Genomic DNA, 15511 nt, shown 5'->3' with positions numbered 1-15511 from the left:
CACATAAAACTGGTTTACCTCATCCCTGAGGAGCATTTCTGCTTTGCTTCTGTTCATGTTCTTATTGTACCACCTGAAAGCATCAAAAGACTCTGCGTTAGTGTTTCTAAGCTGTTAAAGTTTCTACTGAAAAGCCTCTGGATCGAGAATCCCAAGTGTTAACAACAGCAGAGAACGTAGGGTAGGGAGATTTGAGGTTTGTAGGTTCTGTAACAAATCCAGGGCTCTTAGAGGTACAAGAAAAGTGTAGGCACAACTTACTCGTATATTTGCAGATTGTCGGGTGATTTTTCCACCAAGTAACTACTTGGCACATAGCCTTCATGCCTGTTAAAATGCAAGAAGGGGTGAGTGTGCTATACAGACAGGATTTTCTCTGCATCTGTGGGAGTCATCTCTGAAAGTATTTGCCTGCCAGTATTTGCTCTTTACATGATATAAATGCTGGCTGCTAGGTATTTAGTAGGGTTACTGGGAAAAGGAAACACCTGATTGCACCTCTAAACAGCCTTAGATCAGTAGCTGTGTTTGTAAGGAGATGCGGCACTACACGTCCTCCCCAGTCTGGATAAACAGGGGTGGATTATGGAGAACTATCATACCTACTGGGTTCTCCATCACTGTTCACGCTGAAGATCCTGCAATTTACTTTTTGTGTTAGTTGTGTGTATGTATCCCCACAGAAAACACATAAATCTGTTCTGTGTTCTGTGGTTCCAGTTTTCGATTTTTTTCCCCCACACATATGACAGTGAGTATTAGCCTGAACTAAGGACTGTTCTTTTTAAAATTAACTTTTGTCCTCATTTTCTTCAGCTGCCTAGATACAAGCAGCATCAAAGGGAAGAATCCCCCATCACTCTTTCTGTTAGCTGCCCCCCTTTTCCTCCATATCTCAGAAGATAGTTCACATACTAGAGTTCAGCATATATTTTAACAGAAAATCAAACTGGATTTAGAAAGGATTTGTAAACTGTCTGTGGAAAACAGATTTACCCATTCTTATCTTGAATCAGCCACCAATGCTCCTCAGAGTTATCAATCAGGTAATATTCCTCATTATATCGTAATGTCAGCTCCTGCGGATTCTGGGCTTCATAGTCATATATGGCCAAGACTGAGGCATCCCTTGGGTCCAGCAACAACTTCTGCACAAATTAAGAACAAAGCTGATCATATTTATATTCATAAACACAAACAGCATAATCTCTAAAAAGATACTACATTACCCTGTTTGATGTTTTCAAAAGCCTCAGCATTAGGAAAGCACCCCAGAGTGCCTATTGGGGTACGTTGGCAACATAAGAATTTGTAGCATTTCTGAACAATAAATTTCGTGCACAAATTTCTGTTGCACAGAAAATAGTAATCTACTCCTCTTAAGCTTAGGGCAAGACTGCCTTTGAACTATTCCTCACAGATGTTTCCCAAGCTTTTTTTAAAAGCCTGTGTCCTAACGCCCTGTTGGCACTACAGTAAGGCATCCTGCGGTAACCACCACCTGACTTCTTCCTTGTTATTGTACAAGCCTATGATTTTTTGTCCCTCCACAAATGGGTGTGGAAAATCACTTACTCTGTTGCTCCTCACAGCAGCTTTTGCAGATTTGAATACTATTCTCATATCCACCCCCCCTCCCAGGTTTCCCACCCTATGAGTAGGAAAAAAGAAGAAACCTTGAAATTTCTGTCACTACTGGGGAGCCCCCCCCCCCCACACACACACTTTCTGGAAAAAGAAAAGCTGTCTTTGCAGAACTGAACACCAGCGGGATCCTGCTAATTTATAGCTTACGAAAACATACAGAAAATGTAAGAGAAAAACCCAGGGATTGTTATCACACACGATATTCTAAGTCAGTGAACCATGGTGAACCTAAATGAGGCTATTTTCATCACTGCTAGTTAAACACACAGGACACGCGGAAAGCTTAGTGCGCTTCACGGCACTCACCCAGTTATCTTCAGGAGTGGGAGGAAGCGGCTTCTTTGAGGCTGTAACGAGAACTAGAAAAATTAAGTTGAAGTAGACCCGGACAAAACCAGGGGACAAACCATCAGGTTAATTTATAAAGGTGATACAAAAATTGTGAATAGTAAGTCTTGTCCCTTTATGTTTTTGGAGTAAGATGTGTCAATAGCGGGTATCTACACAGAGACTGTCAGCCACACAACATGGATTTGATGTGCAAATTACACAAGGCATCACCCAAATACCAGGAAAAAACATCCTGGGTAAAGAGTGATTGACTTCTGTATCTGGCAAGAGCTTACATCTTTTTCAGGAGACAATGTAAAGATTAAGCTTGGCCTTTGAAACCACAGTGGAAATATGGTTAGGACAAAATAGGACACACAGGGGTGAACATAGATCTTAAGAAAGTTGTTATTTTGATTTATTAATTGACCACAGCTCATCAAATTCTTAGTTTTCCATCTCATTCTGAAGACAGCAGCAAGCATCACACAGAGGAAACTGTTAATTCAAAGCAAATAATACCTGTATAGTAAAAGATGAGACAGTATAAGGAATGTCCTGAGAAGTCAGCAACATTTATCTATGGAAATGTAACATGATATACTTCAATGTTCTGTACGAGACAGACTTAATCCTCTACTTTTGCTTAGAATAAATATTTCCAAAGTCAAGATGCTCAAAATCCCATACCGTTTTTGGTGGGATCATATTCTATACAGCCAGCTGCCATCTTCTCTGTCTGATTACAGCATCTCCACTTGCCATCCATCCAAAAATTTGGATGATACTTTTGGACCAAACTATTGTTGTTTTTGGTTTCTGGAAAATGTTAGAGGAAGAAAAGGAGGAGGAAAATGAATTTATTTGCATTGACATCAGCTCTGAAAGAGACATGTAGAATTGAATGGAAATAATCTGCAATTTAGAGTAGCTTCTTTCTCTTTTTAAGACAGGCTTTTGTGAACATTTTCAGCCCCAAGTGTTAATGTTCTTCTTTCTCCTGAAAGGAGTGAAGTCATCATCAGTGTGGAGGAACAGCTGGCCTGATGCTGATGGAACTCATACTGTGGGAGAAGAAAATCCTACAAAAGCAACTATCTCTTTAAATTGTTAAACACGAAAACCACAGAAGTCAGTTCTGTTGAAGAGAAAGAACACCTGACACACATGTACTGATGATTCTCATAAAAGACTATAGCTCTACAATATGTATATATGTGTGACACAAGGCACTCATTGCCTTGGCTTGGTTTTCAAAAGGAGCTGTACAAGCTGGCATTCACTGGCACTAAACAGTTTTTGCAAATGTAAATGCCAGTCTTGAATGTCTGTATGAGCAATTAAAGGTCTCATTTTTGAAATTCAGGCTCTCTCTATATACTAATCGTTCTCCTAAAATGAAAAAAAAAAAAAAATCTGCTGACCTGTTTCAAGAGATCGTTCAAGTTGTCCAAAGGAGGAACAGTCTCAAAAGATTAAAAGAAAGGAGGTGATAAAGTAGAAGCTTGGAACAGGTGCACTCCAGAAAGGGACTAACTGATCACCAGAGTAAGTGAATGAACTTAATCAGGCAAAATGTTTTCAGAATTAACAATACATCAGCTTATGTTAGGAAAAAGGAGAAAGCTCTGAAGAGAACCTGGTGCAGTTTTCATGTAACTAAACAACGCGTTCCTCATGCTGAGTATTATGCATCACTTTGCAAGTGGTGGTTAGTTACTGTACCTTCACTTCAGAACCATTGTAATGAACCACAGCATAATTCAAGAGGGGAAGAGGAAATGAAAGCTACCCACAAAAATATTTGTTAATAATCATGATTCTCTAAGAAGGTTGTCTCTAAACAGAGAGCCTATTAATTAGAATTGAAAAAAATCTTCTACACAGCAAGAATTAATTCATATAAAAAAGTAAATAAAATAAATTTAAAACCCTCATCTCTTCCTGAATAAGAAAATCTCAAGTTATAGTAACATATTAAAAGTTTATCCTAAAAAGATGAAAATAGAACATTCCACAGTTCCCATACACCCACAAGCTTTCCATATGTATTTCATTTCATTACACCATTCCAAATATCACTTTACATGCTTAGATATAAGATACTGACGCCTTAATCTGTGCATTTTCTCTGTATTGTTAGCTGTTGATAAAACTAGTCTTGAATAAGTAACTTCATCAATTAGGTGGGCACTGAAGTTTTATTACCTTCCTTCAGAGTAAAGACCCATCTCTGCCGGCTCTCACGATTGGGTGCAAACACATAGAGTATGTAGTTATCATGGACAACCTGCAGAGAGGAGGAAAGAAGGAAGCGAGCCATTAGGCAATCACCGGAAGAAACAGGCAGCAGCCTCCGTGCCAGCAAATCATGTTCAGAATGATGACGTGGCAAGTGCCGTACTCTAGGTCTGGCCAGAAGCATCTCATAACCTTGGTGACCTTTGATTACTTAAAACTGAGTAGAAACCCTGATCAAGAAAGATTTCTAAGCAAATACTATTTTAGATCAGTTTTACGCTGTTAAGAAATGCTAGTGAAATCAATGGAGATGTAGCAATTTTAATCAGCATTCAGCCTATTACTTGCTGATCGTGGCTGTATCTCTGGGAAAATAGTGTCTGTTTCTTAGCTGTTCCTTGTAAGATGGTGTCACTTAAAATTTGAGAGCCAAATTTAGCTTCTCTCATGTCAGCATGAACCCCAAGCAACTCTTTGGAGACTATGTGGACTATTGCTAAGGATTTTCTTCAAACTGTTTAATAGCTTTCACTCTAGGATTGTAGAGGAGAAATAGGAGCCTAAAACAGATGAACAATGAGCAATCAAGATGCTGTTTAAAGTTGTCCTTAATGACGAACAAAGGTAGAAAGAGAAACACAGAATATTTGTGAAGTTTCAGACCAGAGAGTAAAATCATCGTAAGAACTTAAATGACTCAGAAAGTTAATTGGATGACTACACTTGGGCCAAAAATTCAATGTAATACATATTCTGTATTTCTCTTCTAGTATGTATCTCAGTAATTTAATTCCAAATGTGACTAGGTCTCTTTGATGCACAGATGCTTTAAGAAACTTTGACCATTGTCTTTAAACAGCAGTTTATACAGGAAAGTAGCTGTTTTTTGAAGTTTCTTTAGTAGTGTAGATGGGGCAATGATGATCTAAAGAATATGAAATATTTCCTATCTCTTGGCCTGAAGCCCTTGCAGGCACACACGGACAACCATGTGACTCAACTGCTTTGCTTATTACAGAGAGATAAATTATAATCTTACAAAAAATAATTTGAAAGTGGAGGAATAATTCCCACTCATTTAAAGCCACTGCTATTGATACTATTCTAGCAATATTAATGTTACTATTACTCTTGTGTTATAATGTTTTGAGACTCCAACGTGAATTTTGAAATATTCAGTAAGCAGATCTCCAAAACGTGTAGCCACCCACATGCACAAATGTACAAAATCACTCATTTCTGACATTCTGCAAGGGTTTGACTTGCCAGAGGAGCCAAACACAGAAAACAAAAAAACATTATTACGTTACTCCTTGTGTTTTGGTGGTTCTACAGAAGATTTACAGCTGGTGCAGCTGACGTATTTTAAAAAACAGATAATACCATCTAACAAAATACCACAAAATTGACTCTGGGACAAAATTTAGACAAGCTACAAGCAGGCACGGTTCCCATGACCTTGGTGGAGCTCTGTCCATCACAGCTGGTCAGATGTTACTATCCCATCACCATCAGCTGCTATCCTAGCTTTATTTTGTTTTTTTTTTTTTCATACAAGTATTATTGTTACATTGGAAAATGCAGACACAGAACAAACAGATCTGAACATTTCTTCCTTCTCAAGAGTGTCTTCACTCAAGGAAACTGTGTTCTAGTATGAGAAGAGAGTAAAGAGTAGTCAAAAATACCCTGTCAAACTTTTCCCCACCTACTCAGTCCTGATTAAGGCTTTTCCCACAGGGCTGATCATCAAAAGCCATTTGCGGAGTATGGCAGCATCTACTGCTGCTCCTGAAAGACCCATAACTAAGCCTGTAACACCCTTATTGTTTGGTTTCTTAAATGCTGATTATGCATGGACAAAGCAAACATTTTGTAATTCCAGGATAACTTTTATGATCCTGGCTAGGGAACAGCCCATGTGGGAGGCAAGTTTTCCTGATGTGGTCTAGTTCAGTTAATTAATTCCTCTCCCTTCTCTTGTCTCTGTAAGCTAACAGTTTTGTACAGTAAGTAGGTAGAGCAAATTCACTTGAACTACAAAATAAAGTGATATCTCCAGCAGTATGGTCAACAGACAGACTCACCTGGAAAGGATATTTATACTGACAGGGAATAATGATGTCACTTTTCACAATTTCCACACATTTGATCCTGGAAAGTTCAACAGAACCCTTCAATGTTCTTTTTTTCTAAAACACAGAAAAAACACTTAGTTAATGCTAATGATTCTGTATTAAGTAAGTAGTTAGATAAGACTGTGATGCCTGTAAGAGATTTTTCATAGATTTTAATGGAGCAGAAGTAAATTAACTGATTATATAAATTTTTAAGTATAAAGAATCGTTCTTATATACCAGAGATCTATATGGATTGCACATACATTTATGTGTATACATATATTCCACCTCAACACATCAGTTCTTAGAGAATTGGTCAACATATCTGGCTGAAATTCTTTTTTTTTCAACAAAACAAAATGCCTTTTAACCATAAAGAACTATTTTCATGAAACTTCGAGTTTATTAACAATTCTGTTTCATATTGAAAAGCTATAAAGCAGCAAATATTTTATTTTTAGAAAATATTTGGGTAGTTAGGCTTTCAAAAACTAAGCTTTTTATTTAAAATGTAACATTCTTGCTTCATCTATTTTCCAAGAAACAAAACATTTCTCTGTTTTTTGTCTGTCTGGGTTTTTAGCTAAGAAAAATATCAGGAAATTTTGAAATAAATGAATTTCTCATGAACTTGCCTGCAAAATTATTTTACTCGCAACCTCTGCTGTGATATTATTCATCTGACACCAGATAGCTAGATAACAATATAGTCACTTAGGTGAAGTTAAGAAAAGAGCAGACATCCTAGAAACCCGGCACCGAAATGCCTGCCCTCAGTATACCCTACGGCCTTCTGAATCATGGTCCAGCAGCTCCTGAGCAAGTTGTGCACTGCTTTGTCAAGTGTGACAGCTGAAGGTGCCAAAATGCAGCAGGCTGAAGTGAAGCTCATGCTCATTATTTAGTGCAGTCTTCTGAAGGATTTGCTACAGAGGCACTTGCTCTTCAGAGGCAAACCAGTTTCCTGTTTTGATTCTTTTTCAGGAGAGATTGAACACTGAAACCCTCTCCCAGCTCAGTTTTGTGATAAAATGACGGAAGACTGTGATATTTAAGAACCCTTTCATTGTAAAAGAGGGCACTACAAAACACAGCCTACTGTCAATGGGAGAAAGCACGGACTTCGGAGACCATTTTATACCCTTCATGGCTTATCATTCAGAACCATGGCAAGATTTTGGCCACCTCCTCACCGTGACTCTGACCCACAACCCAAACCTACATGTTGCTCATCCTACTGTCTTCTTCCTGCCCTTCTTACTTCCTTCGCTCCTCTGGACCTGCAGCTCTGCTCCCCTGGCAGCAGCCGTCCACAAGGCATGGGAGCCTTTTCCTCCACCTGCCTCCACCTTCCCACCTCCATGCCTGCCCCTCAGCATGCCGTCCAGTGCTGGCTCTTAATGCTGCTCTCTTGCTATCTTTCATCAACAAATTTAGCCTAAAACAGGGAAGTAGCTGATGCCAGTGGTCACAGAGGGTGAGGTTTGCCACAATGAAGAGTCAAACAGCCTCAAAACAGAAAAGTCTAAGGCCCCTCAAATCTTATTCTAGCACAACTGTCTAAGTGTTTTGTCTTGGTTTATTTGGACTTGATGTAAGAGAGGGAAATTATTATAATGTGGGCTCACATTGCCCCACTTGGCTTTGTTGGCATATGTTATGGTCGGCAGTTCAACTAATGCCGCTGAATTTACTGCCAGGACTGTCTCCTGTAGAAGGCGTCTATCTATGTAACTATATATGGTGGAGTTGGACTTTTTTCAATAAACCCGAGGCATCAAAGCACCCCTAAATGTAAATACCAATTAACTAGCAAGAATAGCACCAAACCTTAGGAGACCTTACTGCACTCCATTTTCTCCATCTATTTTCCTTTAGTCTTGTTTATGCACTTCTTTCTTCCAGACGTCGCTTCCTTTGTCTCTTCTCCACAACCTCCTCTTTCATTTGTTCTACTCCTGGGACTTCTACCCCTTCCATAAGATTGAAAGCCATTCATTTCCTGTGAAAACCTTCAATTTTGCTGACAGTGAATCCGCCTTCATCTTACTACTTTGAAGTCCCAGGCTTTAACCACATGTGTTCCTCCTCTGAGGCCTTAGGAACCAATGCTGCTCTGGTCACACACTGCTCTTTTACTTCAGACTATTTTTTGTTGATACATTTCCAGACTCTGCTGAAGGACAGACTCCAGCTTTTACAAGATGTTTTATGCAGTTTTCCTACAGCTCTCATCACCTACTGTGTTCCTTTAAATGAACTAATTTCAACAGTGGAAACCCCTCATAATCTCATATTACAGCACAACTTTAGTCTGTGTCTCACTGCCAATGCATTCGCCGGCAGATCCTTAGCACATGGGACATCGGTGATAGAAGGCAATTACAGTCCTGCAGTAGTGCAAACAACTGGAATTACCACGCACAGACCACACATTACCGAGAAACTGGGCTGGAAACTAAACATATCCCTGCCTCTATGATGCCTGACTGCACTTTAATCTAACAAAAGCAACTGTGCGATTTGAAAGAGAGTGGAAAGGAAAAGCCTCTTGAAAATGATCTCCCAAAACCTCAGAGACTTGTTCCTAAAAGGGCTAGACAAAACATTCTGACAGCTTTCCATTCGCTGTTTCCAGTCTGCCTAGAGTAAAATTAGATAGGAAACATCTTCTTCTTTTGTTTCTCCTGCAACCGGCTTTGTTTTAGCTGGTTTGTCAAAAACACATCAGTGTTCTTACTGTGTAATGTATGTGGAAAGATACACAAGGCATGCTGCTGTCCCAGGTGGAGATGAAGTACAGCGTGTGGCAGATTAGTACATCTTGTTTTATTTCTTTTGGTTCATTATATTTGTAAAATGGCAATTCCAGCAATGAGACCTAACAGCATTGAACACAGCTGGGCACATCACAAGCCCAGTGCATTACTATCTTCAGTGTTGCACCTCCTTTCACTACATCACTCCAGCATCTCTTTCACTGGTTAGACACTAGAATAACTGACTATGGGATAGGAAAAGGTAGGAAATTCCAACTCACAAACTATTCTAAAATAATTTCTACATGTATAGCCTACCCTGCAACACAAACGAAGTATCTCACCTTGACTGTAGAAGGAATAAGCTGCCTGGCATTTACCATGCACTAAGCAAAATTAGAGTGCAGTTACGTGTTACAGCGAAGAATGCAACAGTAGTCCTTGTTCCTTCCCACTTCCACCAACACTGCTACTAGCCAGGACAGCTTAGCCAGCCAACAAAACTAACTGCTTTTCAGCAGCTCACAGTCTGCTAGCTTAAGCTGTGTGAGGGGTCAGAGGAGCCCTGTGGCCCGAGCACGGGAAGAAGGAGGGACAGCGAACCATTAGCAACAGCTACAGGTAACATGAAACTGCTCTCTGAGTGTGCTTCCTCACTGTGATTCTGTACACTTGGGGTTCACATATCAGGATTTTGTAATATATAGGGCAGTGTAGGCTGAGGTAGGCAGAAACTGGTTACATTCTGGCTAACACTTGGCTGTTGCTATTTTTGATCCCAATTCATCAAATGTGCTATACCAGACACTGGTGTTGAAGGCCCATAGGCGCCACACATCTTGGCGGAGGCTTAAAGGCTTGGCTAAACCACATTGTATTGTATTACATAGTGACACAAGAACACAGAGCTGTTACAAAGCTTCGCTGTGCATTCAAAGACGCAAGTCTCGCACATGGGTTGTGAACTTTGGTGACATGTAGAAATGTTTCACAGACCTTTCAGCAAGCTGCACAAAGGAATGAATCCACCATGCTAAACTCAAACAGCCCAAAGGGTTAGCCACTGAAGGGTCCTAGCTAAGAAGTGGTCACCAACCCTGGAAGCAGAGTGAACTAAGGGAGTTGAGACTCTGGTGAAGGATGGCAGTGGTGGTCACTTATCCCAAGGAGCTCAGGAGGAGAGAGCACACAGTGTTTTCTGGCAGGCCAAAAGGTAGTTTGTTGGGTTTCATAAAGCTGTCAGAGTTCAAAAGCTTTATAAGAACTTGTACCTTATGTCCTTTTGGGGTGGAGGTGAGGTGAAAACTGAGAAATTAAGATTCAAGACAAAATGCGCTAGGGCCAGAGAGCCTCCCGCTGTCCCATCTGTCTCACAATACTGTGGACAGCTGTGGATATCCATCACCTACAGCCTGCCATCTCTCATTACCCCTGACCTCCACCTCCCTTTGCAATGCCTGCCAATCCTCTCAACCCGTCTGGGCACCTGAGAGCATAGATTCCCCCCTGTGTCACTGCTGCCTCCTTGTCCTGCACTTTTCCCAACCCTGCAAGATCTGTCTGTGAGCCAATGTTTGACCCTACCTACCCCATAGGGCCCCTGGTTGCAGTCAGACACTTTCTCTCAGTCAGCAGGTAAGGGGAAGGCTAACTTATAGCTGCGGTGGATAGAGGTAGGAAATTCCAATCCCCTGTAAGCTCAACCGCAAAAACATTTCCGTCAGTACAAGCATTTAATGACCTCCTTTTCTGAAGATTTTCTTTGCAAGAATCTGAACTGAATTTCATTATTTGTTTTCACTTATCATCTTGACTAGAGGAAAGTATTCTTAATTAACCACCCTGATAATTAAGTAATTAGGTGTCTTTGCCTCAGCCTTTCGCCTTACCACTCGTGCCTTATCACCTGCTCCTTTCCCCTCTGTCCCAGCTGGGCTCAGTGTGCAGGCTCAGCAGAGGCAGAAGCCAATTTGGGGGGTTCTTACTTTGTGGGTTGGTAGTGGTGAAACCAAAGCAACTTAATCTTTTTAATCTTTTGCACACAGGGCCTCAGGAACAAGTAGAGGAAAGGAAAAAAGCTCTGACTTCTGCACATCATTAGAATGAAGCATATGTAAGTGTGAAGAGAGGCTTGCATGCACATGAAAGCATTTAAAATGGCAGTAAGGGACTACTGTGATAGCAACAGCAGCAGGCAGCAGTGTCTTCAACATCTCCTGCAAACACTGGTCTTAGATGACTAACATATCCCTCTGCAGAGGGCTTATACTTGCAGAATGAATGCTCTGTAGGCCACCATGCATAACGCTTACTAGTGACAAGGTAACTGCACACAGAAATGATAAATTAGCAATATCAATAATATGCCTTAACTATATCATACAAGTCACCTGCAGCTTTATCTCAGTGGTTTCTATACTGTTGTATATGTGTACCCTGGTGTAATGGAAAGGTCAAAATGGGCTCGCAAGGGGGCATGAGCTGGTTTCAGGGAGCAGAGGAAATGTAGCTGCCCAGGGCAGTGCTTGATTGAAGGCAGGATTTCATATGTGCCTTTGTAGTATTTTTTTTTCATGAAAACCAATTCCCCTTCCAAAAGTTGGAAATACCGTTTCCATCTGTGTTGCTCTTCTGTGACTTTCAGTAAATTACTGAATGCTAGTGCTATAAATTCAACCTGCAATCTCTACATTTTTTTTCCCTTCATGTATGTTGTTACCTGTCATAGAGACTGCAGAGATTAATTTGCATCTTCAGCTACACCTATGCAACCCTGATGCTTCTAAAAACAGAAATGTGTATCATTGTGGATACACAGAGAGCAACAGGACAGAAAAGAACAGAAATCCTGTTCGCACAGCTGATAAAGGCTAAGAATGAACAGAAGAAAAATGAGACACAGTTTCTGTGTTATCAGAGCCCACAGCTGTGAACAAATGCACACAGGGGGTGGATGCCTTAAGAAGGGGAAAATTTTACATTCTTGCTATAAAGAGCACAATAACCAAACTTTAAATATTCCCCCAGCTATGCACAGGAAAGCTACAAGCTCACAACTGTGAAACAGCATGTGTTGTTCCTAGCTCAGCACACATTCTCAAGGTAGCCAGAAAGAAAGATACTTAGTCTGACACCAAATGAAAAAAACCCACACCGTAAAAATGCCTGTCTTCAGAATAATTTGGGTTGACTTCAAAATGACTGAAAAAATGATATAAAGTTGAGATATCTTTCTCTCCTACAGCTGTCTCTGAGCTCAAAAAAGGAAAATAAGGTCTGGTTATATGGAGAGATCCTTCAAGATATTTCCTCCCAACCTCTAGAAAAACTCTTGAGCCTATTTTTGTAGTTCTACTCTAAACAACAGATATTGACTGTTTCTGGAGGCAGGCCACTTGGTTCATGGACCATTGCTGTAATCAAAGCCATTTTTATATTCCTATGTGCTTATATTAAGCTCTAGGATTAATACAGGAACATATATAGAGTGGGTATCACTTGCTCTTGTATCTCTGCTTGTAACTCCATAAGAAAATATTCACCACAGCCATATAGTGTTAAAGATGTACTTCAGCTAATAAAATGTCATTGAAATGGCTGGAAAGAGGATGTGAGTACACAGTTTTCAAGAAAAAAGGCAACATTACAGCTCTAATCACTGGTAGAAAATAAGCGAGTCAATGAACAGACTGCTCCAACAGACCTGCTTTTCTCTTTCTATAAAGATTAATATCAAAGTTAAGCATAACCTTTGTGAAAGATATAACAACCTTCCAGCAGCATAAAGTGCAACTTGATGTGGGTCGGTGAACATCATCTTTTTTAATTACTGACACTTTACTATCTTTCTGGTATGATTCTCTTCAAGCCCTGTTGTACGCTTCTGTTGTAATTTGGAAAGGAATCTCTGGATTTCCTGAGCTGCCCAGATTCTGCTTATACCTATGGCATTGCAGGGTCTCCTGTTTAATAGCTACGTAGGCTACTGGTCTCCCATAGCCAAGCGTTGGCTGTAGGATAGCAATGGACAATAATACAGTGAATAGCAACTATGAACTAAAGAGATATCATTTGAACAACAAGGACTCATTTTTAATGATAATTCTCGTTCTAAAATATATTTCCAGAGATGGAAAGGCTTGAATTTGAACCTCCTTGAATATTGTGTTGATATACTTACTTTCTATCCCTTAATATTGTAGCCTGTTGTTTTTATCATTAATAGTTAGGAAATTAAGTACCGTTGGTAGCTGAACTGATAGGAATCTTGCCTAAATGTTAACACTGTTCAGTGTTTTGGGCATTCTCTCTCCCATTAGGAACAACTGTTGTTTGATGTTTTATGGGAAATAAACCAATCTAATCAGATTTCAAAATGAAATTTGAAATTTAAATTATGCAATTTTAATTTTAAAGGAAAGCTTCAAGGGATTTCTTGCCAATACCAACTGTTTCAGAGGAAAAGGGTAAAGAAATGATAGTCAATGCTACTGGGATTTTCCACAGAACTCTTGACTGTTGTGCTATGTTTTAATTCCTCTAGTTACCCTCTTATATTTGATATATAAATCCCACGGTTCACATGCCTATCATGACCATTCTGTCCTCCAACTTGAATAAAAAAAAATACATTTTTTTAACAGTTGTTTTCACATGTAAAGAACATGAAGGCACTTGAGAGTTAGGCCTGCTCTGGATGCAGTGTATCAAACTATGTTAAATAACAAAATCAGATGCAATTGATGCTTAAGATGCCTCCATTCATGTGAGCAGTAGCGATGGTGAACCAGCACTAGACGTTTGGGATAGGTAATGGGAGGGCTCTGTCTACTCCACTGCCCTAGCTTACCCTTAGGCACCTCACTCCTTGGGCACTGCCATGGCTGACTACAGGACTGGGCATCAACAACTTGTTCTTCCAGGAACGAGCTAAAAGTTTGCACCTTGAACGCGGAGTGCAGGGCATGGGAAGAGGCGAACGTTACCCAGTGACCTAAGGAAAGAAGCTGAAGCCCAGCAAGCTCCTATGTCAGAATGTAAATGTTTCATCAGCCTGTGAGATGTTAAGGTGTCGCTCAATAACTGTGCCGCATGCTGTCAGGACAGGTCATTGTCGTGCTCTCAGGTAGACAACATTCAATTTCTCTCCCATCAACTAATTTCAGTATCAAATTTTGTTTACTGAAGTTGATACTGTTTCTAGACAAAGCCTGTTACATGCAAACAATCTCATTTTTTTATGAATTTACTCAGTTAAATTCTCACTTTCCAAGGGTAATACCTGTGGCACAGAAATTACTCCTACCGTCCCTTACGAAGCCCCGTGAGCCAGATCCTTAGCTGATGAAAACGAGTGCTGCATTTCCATCAAAATTATATAAAACTACAGAAATTTAACAATTCTTTAAAAAGGATGGAAAAGTCAATGGTGGTACTCTGAAGATCTGGACCTCAGACTTTATACATCTAGCTAAGAGTTGGCCGGTTCACTATTCACTCGTCCAGGCTTGCTCAGATGCTTAATTTTACAAACTATATGAGCCTAAAAGAGAAGAAATGCAGGTGGAAAATTGAAACCATAACCTTCTTGCAAAGTTTCTATGGTACAAAGTGCACCACAGAAACCCAGTTCCATGGGCTGTGTGTATTTAACATTTAAGTAAAGAGATCTCATGAAAAAGCACATCTGGCCATAAGAGCATTTTCCTCTTGGCCCATCACAGGGCCCCACATGTCTTAAATAGCCTAATATTTCCACCAAACTCTTATTTTAAGTTCTGAGAAAACCACTTCCAATGTTCATATTGTCTTAAGTCCTATCTGAGAGCGAAAATGATTATCATAGGATGCATTCCTACCAACACAGCTGTTTGAAAAGAAAATCAATGTCATGAACAGTGAAAGAGAAGAAAAAATTCTTAGCTTTCAAATGGGCTTTCTGTAATGAAGTAGTCTTGTACGTTATAGAAAAGTATATGGAACAACTAGTGAATATTATATTATTTTCTTCAAAGGCTATTCTTGACTCTAGTAAAGACAGGGAGAAGGAGTGGACAGTAATAGATGGGCATTCAATGAAGGGAAGTGAAATCAAATGTATTAAGTGCCACCACTTTTTCATTAAAAAGTGAACACTTCAGAGACAAAAAAAATCAGTCAGAAAGGGTGAAAGAACATAAAGCAATAGGCAGGCATTATAACAATATTGCTTATAATACTGATCGCAATATAAAGCAAAGGTGGGCACTCAAAGCAAAAACAGCCACAATAAAAAGGGCTAATAAAGGTAACTATTAGGAAATCTCATATTTATGTAATATGTTCATATCAAGAAAAATTCTTTCTGTCTTAAAGAAACAAATGAAAACATTGATGCAACATTTTTGCAACATTCTTAGAATGTTATTCTCCAAT

The 15511-nt window shown here is 39.7% G+C and overlaps 1 protein-coding gene across 2 annotated transcripts in view; it reads right to left on the bottom strand.

The window, feature by feature from the left end:
- The window catches only part of ITK (IL2 inducible T cell kinase), a 31486-nt gene that overhangs the window by 10142 nt on the left and 5833 nt on the right, over positions 1–15511 (bottom strand). Inside the window, exons 2-8 of one of the 2 annotated variants that reach the window (XM_062587160.1) lie at positions 6306–6410; positions 4186–4267; positions 2668–2796; positions 1945–1994; positions 997–1148; positions 262–327; positions 19–73 (exon numbers count right to left, since the gene is read on the bottom strand). In XM_062587160.1, the coding sequence (XP_062443144.1) occupies positions 19–73; positions 262–327; positions 997–1148; positions 1945–1994; positions 2668–2796; positions 4186–4267; positions 6306–6410 (639 nt within the window). The remainder of the gene's footprint in view (positions 1–18; positions 74–261; positions 328–996; positions 1149–1944; positions 1995–2667; positions 2797–4185; positions 4268–6305; positions 6411–15511) is intronic. The other variant, XM_062587161.1, reaches the window with a different exon arrangement.

Source organism: Rhea pennata, chromosome 14, assembly GCF_028389875.1.
Source record: "Rhea pennata isolate bPtePen1 chromosome 14, bPtePen1.pri, whole genome shotgun sequence".
NCBI classification, from domain to species: domain Eukaryota; kingdom Metazoa; phylum Chordata; class Aves; order Rheiformes; family Rheidae; genus Rhea; species Rhea pennata.
The sequence above is the reverse complement of the archived record's forward strand: the minus strand, read 5'-3'. Positions and strand labels throughout refer to the sequence as shown.